The sequence below is a fragment of the Alligator mississippiensis genome, chromosome 13 (assembly GCF_030867095.1).
Source record: "Alligator mississippiensis isolate rAllMis1 chromosome 13, rAllMis1, whole genome shotgun sequence".
Lineage (NCBI taxonomy): Eukaryota > Metazoa > Chordata > Crocodylia > Alligatoridae > Alligator > Alligator mississippiensis.
The window spans coordinates 45,847,610-45,860,442 of record NC_081836.1 but is presented as its reverse complement, the minus strand read 5'-3'; the positions used below and the strand labels follow the sequence as shown (position 1 = coordinate 45,860,442).

General features: G+C 47.3%; 1 protein-coding gene across 6 annotated transcripts in view; it reads left to right on the top strand.

Moving 5' to 3' along the window:
- PDILT (protein disulfide isomerase like, testis expressed) overlaps positions 1-9,323 on the top strand; it is a 39,642-nt gene extending 30,319 nt beyond the window's left edge. For 5 of the 6 annotated variants that reach the window (XM_019494659.2, XM_019494657.2, XM_019494660.2 and 2 more), the window contains 3 exons: positions 2,840-3,021; positions 6,507-6,596; positions 9,172-9,323. In XM_019494659.2, coding sequence (XP_019350204.1) covers positions 2,840-3,021; positions 6,507-6,596; positions 9,172-9,219 — 320 coding nt within the window. In that variant the 3' untranslated portion in view covers positions 9,220-9,323. Of the gene's footprint in view, positions 1-831; positions 1,028-2,839; positions 3,022-6,506; positions 6,597-9,171 lie in introns of those variants that run through there. The other variant, XM_019494658.2, reaches the window with a different exon arrangement.
- The last annotated feature ends 3,510 nt before the right edge of the window (positions 9,324-12,833 follow it).

Sequence of the window (12,833 nt, the reverse complement as noted above, 5' to 3'; positions counted from 1 at the left end):
TACCTCAGGCAATGATGTAGTCCAAGAGGTGCCAGTGCTCCGACCTCAGATGCCTCCACATGGTCTTAAGCTGGTCTTTCTGGTGGAAGACAGTGTTCATCATGATCAGGCCGTGTTGGGTGCATTTGGTCAGGAGCAAGATACTGTTGTCATTGGCCTTCCTCACGCCATTCTTGCTGATAGTTCCACTCCAGATTTTGTGGTCACGTCCAGCCCGGGCGTTGAAGTTGCCCAGGAGAATGACTTTGAAACCCGGTGAGCTGGGTTTCACTGACAGCAGTGATGTTGATATTATGCCTTCCAAATTCCTGAGCTACAATGGCAGTTTGTCTTTACAGGCGATTGCTCTTTGGGCTGTTGATGAGCATTCTCACATTCCAGGTTCCAAAGTTTAGCTTTTTCTTATTTTGACCACAGGAATGGTGATCCTGCTGGGTGTGGTTTCCCAGCCAGGAGAGATAGGACATCCTATTTTGGGGGCACCTTTTCTAGCCCCCTCTCCATTGGGGTGAACAGAGGGTATCCTAAAAAGGGCTGCTAAGTCGTGGATATAGCTGCCAAAGGACACGCCATAGACACAGGTACCTGACGACCATCGCACATCCGCCACCTGTGTGCAGATTCTTGGCTGGGGGCCTCCAGGTATCACAGCCCTGCTCCTACTGCCAATCTTCCGTTGCCACAGGGCTTTTGGACCTGACGGAAGCCAGCTCATGGCATATTTAGCGTGGGGACTTTGGTACGCAGACAGGTCCACATGGCCTTGGCAGTTGGTGGCTGGATTCAGTGACATGGCGAACCACAACAACTGGGGCCACTTCTCCATTGCAGCCTTCTTCCACCTTCACAGCCATTGGAGCCACAGCCTTCCTCTACCTGCGCTGCTGTTGAGGACTTCTTGGATCGTTCTTTGTCTGGAACCTCCCCCTCGACCTTACCGCCATGGGTGGCCCTACCAGGAGCATGAGTTGCAGACAGCATCGCTCTCAGGGTCGTTGGAACATGCAAGCATCTCCACCACAACAAGGTGACAATCCTTGGAGAGGATTGGCCGTATCTACATGAGCAGCAGATTGAGGACCTGTTACTGTGCAGTGTGAAGTCATTTAGTACTTGCGTAACCAAGTACTGAATGACTGTGCAGTAACCAGCATTACTGTGCAGTAGCGTCCTTGCACCATTTTTTGATGGTACTGCACAGTAGCTCATTGCTACTGTGCCGTAGTGTCATGTCGCAGTTAGTGCCCACCAACACTACTGTGCACTAGCAATTAGCTACTGAGCAGTAGCTCATTGCTACTGTGCAGGATCGTCTCATGTAGATGTGACTAAGTGACAATGTGTCAGAAGTCATACCGGATTGCTAGGGTTTTCCGACTTGCTCTGCTTCCAGGTATACATTTTGTGGCACATTCCCTGAAACAGGAATGTCTATTTTGACTTTTAATTGGATATATGAAAGACATCCTTCCACACAGCCTTCCCTGATTTACGTAAGCTAAGTCAGAAAGCAAGACAAATACATGGAGCATTGTGTATTCTATTGCCTCTCTTTCCTTGTGTATGCTGCTTTGCAGCTTCCAGAGATACGTTTTGTAAGTAGTATTTCGTTATTGAACTGATAAAAGACTTGCCTTTGACAATCTCAGTAATCCATGTCATCCTCTCTAGCAAAGTCATAGGATGGCTTGTTAGGCCCCTGTGTATTTGTTTTTATTATGAATGGGTTGATTCAGCAGTATTATGATCAGCAGTTTTAAGTACATTAAAACCCATCCAAAAATGTTTGGCCATCACTGCTGAACAATTTGTTTAGAAAAGGAAACTAGGGCAGGGTAAATGTTTGCAAATAAAATAGAGATGAACAAAACCAGAATCTGAGAACCCAGCTGCTGTGAACTTACTTGCCTTTATACTCAGCACCTTGGAGCTAAACTTATAACAGTTTTGAATTCAAGGTTGCAAGGGGCTCATTTTCAGGTTTCAATTTTGATATAGGGGAAGTCAACTGCAGCTGGAGGAAATTTTACATGATCCACTGATTTTGCAAGGGTTTTGCCATAGAGGCTTAGACAAATTCAGTTAATGTCCCTCTTTTGTTTCTGATCAGCAACTTTTTTTGCTGCTTATTCACTTTCTGGTTGTACCCAAGATCAGAAATGGAAATGCCAAAATGATAGATTTTGCCAGACTAATAACAGGGAGCTCATAGCAAAGCCATTTCTCAGCGTATTAATCAGCCTGGTTCTGCAGATCAGGGAGATTTGAAAAGTTCACATAAGGTTTGACACTGAGTGCACTGAGATTCCTGTACATCTTTAAATGCTAAGTAGAGGTGCCCTACCTACAAATTTGGATCTAGAAGTTGAACCCACCTTCTTCCCCAATATGGGGGAGGGGTGGGGGGATGTTTAGATCAGGGTGAAATCCTAGACCCACTGAAGCCAAAGAACTCCCAATGAAATAACTCTGAAGTTTGCATTTGGCTCTTTACAGAAACAAATGACAGTCACACAGTATGACCCAGACTTGGGTTTTAATTGCAAACTTCCTCCCTCTGAAATGGTGGGATGGTAAAGCATTGCAGCAGAAGTAGGACGTGGATGTGTCTGGGTGTAAGAAAGCTGCAAGGCTACTTCAACCCTGAGGGAGAAAGTTGCTGTGGTCCTCTTGCTTTTCGCTCTGTCAAACTCTAATGCACTTCACGGTGCTTTCGGATTTGCCCCGTTGTTTCTGGTTGGGGAGGGTAAACCTTGCACCTGTAGCTTTCTGCATTTCTGTGACTGTTACAGAGTAAGTTATGATACCAGATTTATGAACATCTGTTTTTCTTTTACAGATGCACCCTGGTCCCATGAGTGCAGGAAACTCCTCCCAATCTGGGATGAGCTGGCTGAGGAGTATGAAAATCACAAAGACATAATCATTGCCAAAGTAGACTTCACAGCAAATGACATCCAGTTAATTATGCTAGATCGCTATCCATTCTTTAGACTCTTTCCTGCTGGATCGGATAACCAGGTGAGAAACCTTCAGTGAGAGGGTCTCCAAATAAGTGAGAGAAGAGATCTGGTGAAGCAAGAAGACATAGGCCATGGAATGGAGTGGGCCACCTGGGCCATGGCCCGATCAACTTTTAGCATGTTAATTTATATAACCCATAAATGCGTAATTGTCATTCTGGTTAAAACTGTATAGCTATTTTTTAAATTGCATAGCTAGCTAAATTAACTTGCTAAAAGTTGGTTGGACCATAGCCTGGGTGGCCCACCTCATTCCACGACCTATGCGAGAAAAAAATTGTGGTCCTTGCCCATCCATATTTCAAACTGAGCATCCCTGACTTACTGCTGCTAGGAATCTGAGTTTAAGGGGAAAGATATTTTCTTACCACGCTCACCACACAAAAATCTGGTACTCGTACAGGCATAGAAACTTCCCAGGTCTGGATTGATGAACTTGCTATGGGTCGAGTTTTGGGTGACCCGATTCTACACCTGAGCTGCCCTGTGTTCCAGTTGTTCTGATTTTTAGAGGAAATTGCAGATCCCCTAAATTCAAAGTGAACCTACAGATATGATTTGGTACTAATCCCTGAGACTAGATTGTGCAGTGTGTGCTTGGTATAACTGATGGAAAATAACTCCAAGCTTATTCACCCCACTGCATCATTCATCCTGTTACTGGAACAGTTTGGGTTATGAAGAGATAAGTCTCACCACCTGAAGGGCCATATTCTCTGGTCTTTTAGAAAACTCTTTTCTAGGCAGGTGTACTAGATTTTTTGCATTCCCGTACCACAAACTATGCCAGCAGTGTGTTCAAACACCTCTCAATACACACTCCAAAGCTGTTGCTATTGCTGATTACCTTTAGAATATGCTACATAATAGATCAGCATGTTACATAAGGTTCTTAAACTACTCCTACAAGAAGAGACATAAGAAAGGGGAAAATATTAAAGAAATAATCTTACTGCTCTATCCATGCAGATAATCTAATTGAAGAGAAAAACATCGTTGTTGCAGCCAAAAAATTCAATTCTATGACACTGTTATAATTAAGGCATTACTCAGCTTTTCATTTTTTTTCTCCTGATGCCCCATACTTAAATTAAATTCTAAGACATTTGTACATGTCCTCATTTAATCTCTTTAAGAGCAGTTTTGCCAGCACAGCTTCTAATGAATTGAACTGGAGCCCTGCTTGTTCGTACAGTGTTCAGCCTTAATGTATATGTGCTACATCCCATTAGCCATGCTCTATGCTGCATGCATTTTTAAGATGTATTGGTTTATTAATCACACATTTTACTTTCTGAAAAATGATCAAAAAGTTGGTACCTGAGGCTGTTGCAAATAGGGATGATAACTGGGCTAGTTCCTATGGCTCCAGTCACTGGTGAAGGTTCCAGTGTCCCAGACACTGCACATATGCACAGACACATGCAGGACTTGTCCCAAAGAGTTGTCTAATCTCTGCCATCTCATTTTTGCCTTAAAATGGCATTATGGTGCCCAGTTCTTAAGCTGATAGCAATAGCATAACTATGGGGTAGGGAGAGGGGCGCCAGCCCTGAGGGCCAACTGAGAGGGGGAGACAGAATGGAAGTTTTTGCCAAGCAGGAGCAGCCCTGCACCCAGCAGCATATTGGGGAGAGAGGGGAAGGTGCAAATGGGGCACCAGGAGTGGTTCACAGAGAGCCTGCACCACAGGGCTGCTGCAACCAGTGTGTGGTGAGCCAGTCCACCTGCTACAGCACCCTGAGCCACCTGTGCCGCCAGAGCAGCAGTCACAGTAACGACAACTACTGCCAGAGTGCAGAGAGCTGGGACCACGGCAGGTGACACTCTGCAACCCTACCCTCACCCCGAACTCCTTCTTCCCGGATCATTAATGGTCTCGATAGCATCCCCGCCCTGCTCTGCCCCTTTTCTCAGGGCACCAAAGGAGCTTGCTCGGTGCCTGACTGATAGAGGATAGATGGACAGAGAGGAGAGAGAGGAACAGGGACTATATAGCACAGTGACCATAGTGACAAATACTTGTTCCTTCTATCTAATATTTCTGTGGTTTTTATCTCTCTCTCACTATGGGTGGCAACTACATATGGTGACAAAAGCATGAGTGAAAAGTGCTCGTCCCACTCTATTCAAGCCCACCCTCACCTGTGCACCTTCTTCCACACGGTGCTTTCTATTTGGGTTGGTCTCTCTCTTTCATGCTCCAGGTGACCTCCTTCCTAACTCTCCTAATAGCCTTTTTCCTCCCTCCAAGCCTGTCAGTGTGATCCCCATACCATTTTAATTTGCCAGCTAATACACCTGTCTGCACCCAACACTCTGTGACTGTTTCAGCTGTTGCTTCCTTTTCTCTTGACATTAAGGACCTTGGGCTGCAGCCATGTGCCTGGAGTGTTTGTACAGCACCAAGATGGTTGTCAACACCACTCAATAAAAGTGACAGCACTTAACAGTGCTTGATGCAATCTGACTTCCAACATGTGGATGGATATCCAGTTGACCTCTGGTATTTTGTTGGGGTCAGAGTGTTCCTCAGTCTGTATCAATATCTACTTAGGATTGTTTATTGTTAGAGAATAAAAGATATGAAGAATGGTCCTCTGGGTAAAGAGTAGCTTTCTGGCTGTTACTTTAACTTCAAAGTATGAAAGAAAACATGGTGAAATCCTTCCGACCAGAAAATTCCTTCTAATCATACCCAAAGCAGCTGCCCCACTTCTGTTATGTTCTGGGACTGGTGTAGAGACTCGTGACTGTCAGGCCCTGCTCTCTCTCGTGCTGCCTTGGAAGGCCTGTTGTGGAGCTATGAGTTAAACCTTACCTATTCAATTGGATGGATTGTGCCATGTTTTGGAATATGGGCCTGTGTAGTTCTCTTGAACTCACGTTTTCCATACAGCACTTTAACTTCAGGCAGGGAAGATTTTCCTCTTACGTAAAGCAGCATAATTCTATTTATTTCAGTAGAAGCAGGCCAATTCATATAGGCTGAAGGTCTCAAGAATTTTAAAATATGCTCAGATAACAATGGACACTTGCGTGGGTTAAGCAAATGAGTTTCTACTACATTCTGGATACAGGATACATTTAAAATCCTCTTTAGACTTCCAGAGGGCACAGGTTTTGGAAAGGCCTAAAAAATGGTGAGATAGACCCTGATGTTGGGAGAACTCTAAATCTCTCAGCATCTCAGTATTTGGCAGGACCCAGGTCTAGTGATGCAAGAGAAGGGACATTATTTGTTTGAAGGTAAGGACTTCCTTCTTTGAGGTATTTGTTATTTTCCCTTCTCACGCCTCAAGAGATCCAATTAGCTTTAGTATTAGTTAGCTCTCCTCTGACTTTCTAATCTGAACACAAAAGTCAAAGTCTATTGAACCTGCATAATTCAGGAATCCCTGTATCTGCTGTATTCTGATTTCACATGTTTTTTATGCACAAAATTAGTAATATTTTACCCTATTTTTAACTTGTTCTTTTCAGGTTGTGGTGTATGATGGGGAACATACTCTTGAGGCATTTGCAGAATTCGTAGAGGAGCGAAGCAAGCCAAAAGCAGAAGTAAGAGGAAAGGTAAAGGATTCAATGCTATGCGCTCTGAGAATGTCTCCAGTGCAATTCAAGCTGGCATTGCTCCTAAACTCCTCAGTGACTGGAAGCAATTTAGCTGTAGCAGGGTGGGATGCAGCCACTAAGTATCTATCCAGGGCTCTAAGAAGGCTTGTACTGCCCATACTGAAGCCCAGGCTGCCATGACAAGACTAGTACCAGTACCCAAGTTAGCTAGTTTAGAGAGAGCTGCAATATGAGTGTAAAGAGAGCTTCCATATGAGCTGGATTCACACAGCTTCACAGCAGTGTAGACATACCCTCTTTCATCCCTAGATTCACATCATGTCAAAGGTTCTTTTGCTTGTGCTTAAGTTAGTCTCTTAAGCAAGAAGTTAATGTATCAGGGTGAGACTTATGATAAAACATACTACATATTTGGAAGATGTCTAGATCAGCGCACACTGTTTATTTATAAGTATTTCATTACAAGAAGGATGCATAAGACTCATGAGACACATGTAGAAATCTCAGAGTCGGTAGAGCCTCCACACTTAACTTCTGCAGAGAAAAGCTGTCCATACATTTATTGGAGATGCCACTTGTTTTGCAGTAGAATCAAAGGCCTCTTTGGCCAAAGAGGATGAAACAGAGGCAGTATTAGCTACTGAAGTTGTTCAAAGAGTAGGGAAGCAATGAGATGGTGGTTGGAGAAATGTCAATGGATATATCCACCACTCAACTTAATATCTCAGAGTCTGAAGACAGGTGGATAACCGGTCAACTAATTTGGGAGAGCTGAACCTGACTTGTGGAACGATCAAGTTAGCCTTTTTTTCTTGCTGAGCCTATGTGGGCAACTGCTCTGAGGACTGGCTCCTGTGAATGTTTTCTCAGGATGCATTTGAAGTAGGTGGACAGGTCACATTCTTCTGTGCTTGCTCTAATACAGTTATATGTATTCTGTCTTTTGGTGCCTTATTTTAGTTTTAAGTATAAGGATGTTGCATCATCCAAGAGCCAGTTTGGGAAATACCATCCAAAAAGCATGCTTTGCTTTGCTAGTGGGGAAATGATCAACATTAGCCCATCTGTTCATATTTTCTATTTTCATTGAACACCATCTAAATTTGCTCAACACAGAACTGTAGGATGGAGTAGGCCTCCTGCAGTGAGTCACTACTTGATGTGCAAATCCTGTCAAAGGAATTCTCTATGTCCTGTCACTGGATGTTGTCACAAATAACAAAAGCAATTTCTTTTGAGATACCTTTGGGAAAGCCTGCACATTTTCTCCACAGAATTTCTAGATCTCCTTGTGTATTACAGTACATAGTAAAAGTGACCGATTCTCCAAGCGCTTATCAGAATTTCACAAAAACAGTATCTTATCTAAGCTCTTCCCTGGAGCCAGTGTATGGATGAAAGTTCTTCCCGCTCATTTAATAACAACTAGGGCTGTGTGAAATTTCAATGGCCGTTTCGTTTTGACACTGTTTTGACTCATTTCAATTTCGAAACAGCAAAATCAAAATGAAACAAAGGCCGTTGAAATAGCTTGAAACAAAACAAGGCTAGTCAAAATGTTTTGAAAATTGAAATGTTTCGACCATAGCACTGGGGATGGGAAGTCAGTCCAGCTGGGCTGACTTCCCATCCCCAGAGCAAGATCCAGCAGAACATTTCCTGTGCTAGAACATATGGGGGGTGGGAAGTCAGCCCAGCTGGACTGCTTCACCACCCCCCTGCGCGATCTAGCATGGGGCATGGTGAGGCAGCCCAGCTGGGCTGTCTGCCTCACCCCTGCTGGATCTTGAGCCGGGGATGGGAAGTCATCCCCACTGGGCTGCTTCCTTTCCCCCCCATGTGATCTAGCATGAGGGATGGCGAAGCAGCCCAGCTGGATTGCTCTCCCGCCCCCGCCAAATGATCTAGTGCGGGGATTGGAGAAGCAGCCCAGCTGGGCTGTCTTCCTGCCCCCCCCAACATGATCTAGTGTAGAGGATGGAGAGGCAGCCCAGCTGGGCTGCCTGCCTACCCCCTGCTGGATCTTGCGCTGGGGATGGGAAGTCAGCCCAGCTGGACTGCTTCCCTACCCCACACACGATCTAGCACAGGGGATGGAGAGGCAGCCTAGCTGGCTGCTTCCCTGCCCCCCATGTGTTCTAGTGTGGGGGATGGCAAGGCAGCCCAGCTGGGCTGCTCCCCTCCCCGCCGTGCGATGTGGTTCCCATTCCCCTGAGATGGGGTTGGGAACTCAGCCCCAGCCCCATGGCGAAACAGTTGAAACAGGGTCAAAACAGCCTTACTTTTTGACAAAGTGAAACAGTGAGGCTGTTTCAACTCAAAATTATATTCGATACAAAACACTGTTCCGTCCAGACCTTGAAACTGAAGTCAGAAAGGAACAGTGCCGTTTCGCACAGCCCTAGTAACAACAGCATTACCTCATTCACCTACAGAAGAGCTTTGCTAAAAAACTACAGTTCCCACAACATAGTTAAAAATAAATGCTATTTTGGAAAGCAAATTCTCACTGGGACAATTTCCTTTTTGTGAGTGGCTCTAATGAGAGACTTTATTGTCATATTTTTTAAAGGATCCTTCTCAAGAAATCAAAGAGGATCTTATCAAGGAAGAACTCTAACTGTGCAGTGAAGGGGAAGTTTCCATGTCATTAAATTCTAAGGATGAGTATTCTCTACTCAAGAATTTTAAAATAAATAAAACAAATAAAAAATACAATATCCCCTTTTGTTGTGCATGATTTCTCTTTTGAATTGTGACTTTACTAGTGACTTCCTATAAGTTGGTGTCAAGTCCTCTTAAAGTGATATTCCACCATGCCTTGGTAATCTCTCTGTTAGTAGCATCACCATCTTCTTCGTTTAGTGTGGCACAACAAAGAGAAGTTAGGCCCCACAGAAAAATTCTGTAGGATGCTCATTCAACTAGTTGTGTATTGAGTTAAACCAGTCCAACTCTAATCCATCCAAGAGAGGTGAATTTTGACCAAAAGAAATGTAACCAATATTCAAACAAGTCTTTGATTATCATCATAAAAATAAGCATGGGCACCCAAGAACTGAATACATAGTGGGAACATATACATGTGCGTAAACCCACCCTGGGCAGGAATCTACGTGTACGGGGATTTGGGAGCAGATATGCTGCTCCTGGCATCAGTCTATTCCTGCCCACTCTGGCCCCCTGCAGCATTCAGGGGGAGTTGTAGGCTCTGGCCACAGCTGCCTGCCCAGTCTTCACCCTGGCACCTCCCCCCACAATGTGGTAAAGATGCCTGCCCAGGCTCACTGCAGTGTCTCAGGCCACCTGCCACTGTGCTGCTGCTGGATGGACCCTGGCAGGGACATTGATGATGCACACCTGGACACCACCGCCAGTGCTGTCTGTGCAATCCTGGGCCTCCAGTCCCACTGCCTGTGTGCCTGCCCAGCCAGCCAGGTTGGGTGGCTTCATGGAGGCTACCTGGACAGCTGGCCCTGGACTCCAGCCCCACAATGCACCCTCAGCATCATGCTCACTGCAGAAAGTTCTCAGAAAAGCACTTTACTCCCCTCCACAAACACAGACCTCTCCCTCCCTCCCCAACAACAGAATGCCTTCTCCTCTCCTCCCCTTTCCTGCCTACAGAACCCCTCCAACATCCCCCTACCCACCACCACCAATAAAACACCCTTTTCCTTGTGCAGACCCTGTTCAGTGCATGCTGTGTGTGCTGTCTCAGGATGAGGGGCAATGGGGTGGTGGTGCCAATGGGGTAGAGCCTGGGGACAGGTGGCCAGCACCCCAGCCTCTGGCCATACCCCCACAGGTGCAGATGTTGTGGTGAGGCCGGTGGGCAGGGGGCTTACCCAGGTGAGACAGTGGCTGCTGCTCTGCCAGCATGGGCAGCTCTCCCTCCTGCAGCCAGTGAGCTGGGCCCGCAGGGCCCATGTGAGTCCTGACCCCACTGCAGGCAGGTCATGCTCTGGGGCTGCATGGAACTGGGGTGAGAAGTAGGGCTGGGCCCAGGCAAGGGGGCTGGGGGGCAGAAGCCAAGGTAGGGGTGCCTGGCTGGTGGAGGTACTGCTGCACCTCAGCACAGGCCCAAGTGGGGGGGGAGGGGGCATGCTGCTGGGCAGCAGGTGGTTGCCTGGGTCCAGGCAGGATTAAGGCCAAAGGCAGAGCAGTTGGCAGCATGAAGGTAATTACCAGGGCCAGGATGTTGCCCAGAACACAGTGGTCCTCCTTTGTGGCCTCCACTGCCCTGGCCACCAAAGCAGCCTGCCACTTCTGGGTCTCTAGGTGCCTTTCCTCCAGGGCCAGGAGCCTATTCCTGAGCTCCTGGTCTGCCCAGTCCCTTGCCACCTTCTGTGCATCTGTGGCAGACCAGTAGGGGGTGTTCCTGCTCTGAGCCACCCACCTCACTGCACCCAACCACCTTCCAGACTCTGAGTGCCTCCCTAGGGGCGCTTCATGTCTGTTCACCCCCTTCCTGGAGAACACCTACAAGCCTGGGGGTAATGCCGCTACCACCCAGGGTCTGGACTGATTTTGGCTCTATACCCCCTGGGGAACACAGGCCTAGCAGTCCTTGAGGAGTACTCGATCTACTGCAAGAATTTGGGGTGCTTCCCTTAGTCTGAAGCACAAATAGTGGTCTCCCTTAGTCAGCTGAACCAAGGGGACCCCAAGGCATAATCTAGACCCTCTCTCAATAAGTCTCCCATGCTAGGTATAGAGGAGAACTTTACTGGTTACAAGAAGTAGGTTTGGAATAGGGTACAGGGTAGATCAATATCAGAGAAATGCCTTAGAGCAAACAGTGGTGTGGTAGCCTTTGATCACACATCTGAGTTACTGCAAGCTATATATCTAGTTAGATCTCAAGTAGCTTACTCACAAATATCATCCAGAGGAAGGTGGAGATTCCCTCTGGAGGCAAGCAGTTCATTGACCATGAGTTTCAAGAGAGAGAGTGAGTTTCAAATGGTCCAGCTTCTTTGAGACTCCTCATCATGGCTGCTGCCCCCCCTCCTGGGCAGTCTTTAATTTATAATAGACCTTATGACCTCATTTACCTGATCCAATGAAGGCCAGCAGTTGTTGGCTGCCAGCCAATTTGAAAGGCATCACTGGTTTCCAGGTAGACTGGCAGGGTCTCTATCCCCACTACCATTCCTGATGTCATTGTTTAGAACAATAGGGAGCTTAAGCCCCCACCCAAGTGTGTGGGCCCAGTCACGTAAGCAAAGGGAGCAAGTTCTCCTCTCCCTCTGGAATGTATCAAGTTCAGGTTACAATTCAGGGTTACCTGAAGAGATGAGGCGGGGGTTTCTGCCCTCTGCAGTGACCATGGTAACCAAATTATCAGATAAATTGTAAGCCTGATAGCAGATTTTGGGGAGAAACTGAGATGGCATTCTGCCACAGCACCCCTTGCCACCTCGTGTTTGTCCTTCTCGCACTCACAGGAGGTTTCGTTTGTGCACCAGGCCTGTGAGTCCAGCAGCTTCTCTTCAGCCACCATGACCAGTTTGTCCAGCAGCCAGGTCCAGTTCTGGGCCCTGTGCTGCCAGAGCTGGCACATACGCAGGGCCCTGACCAAGACTGACAGTGACCCTGAAGGTGCATCTTGGCTGCCAACTGGTGCCTCTCCCCCATGTGCAGCTGTAGGCTGTACATAGCCATGAGAAAGAGGCTGTTTGTGAGAGTTTGCAGCATTTCTGAGATAAAATGTTTAGTACCAGGGGGCTGTGTGCTGCCTGGCTTTAGATTGGGGAATTATGCATGCATGGGTGCCCAGGGACCATGGTAAGTCAGCCAGGAAGACCCTGGCACAGGTGGCTGCCAGCCAAGCTCGGCATCTCCACCTGCTCTACAGGGGCAGGTGGGCTGCTGGGTGCTGGCCGCAGGCAGCCTGCCTCTCCCACCCCATTCTCAGACTAGGACAGACCTGGTTCCTGACATCACCTGCTGCTGTGGCTCCAGAGCTACCCCCTCCCACACATGCACCTTCTCCTCCTGCAGACTAGCCTGTCTGATGAACTGCTGCCAAGCTCATGGTGCCTGAGCTTGGCCGGGGGGGGGGGGGGGGGTGAGGGACTCCTGGCTGACTGGGACACAGAGCTGGTACAGCCAGCCCCCTGCTGTGCCACCTCCATGTCTCAAGCATGCCCCTGCTAAGAGTGTCCCAGGCAGGCCATATGAGCCAAGGGGTGCCCAACCCACCATGATCTGTTGCTTGCCTCAAGCGCA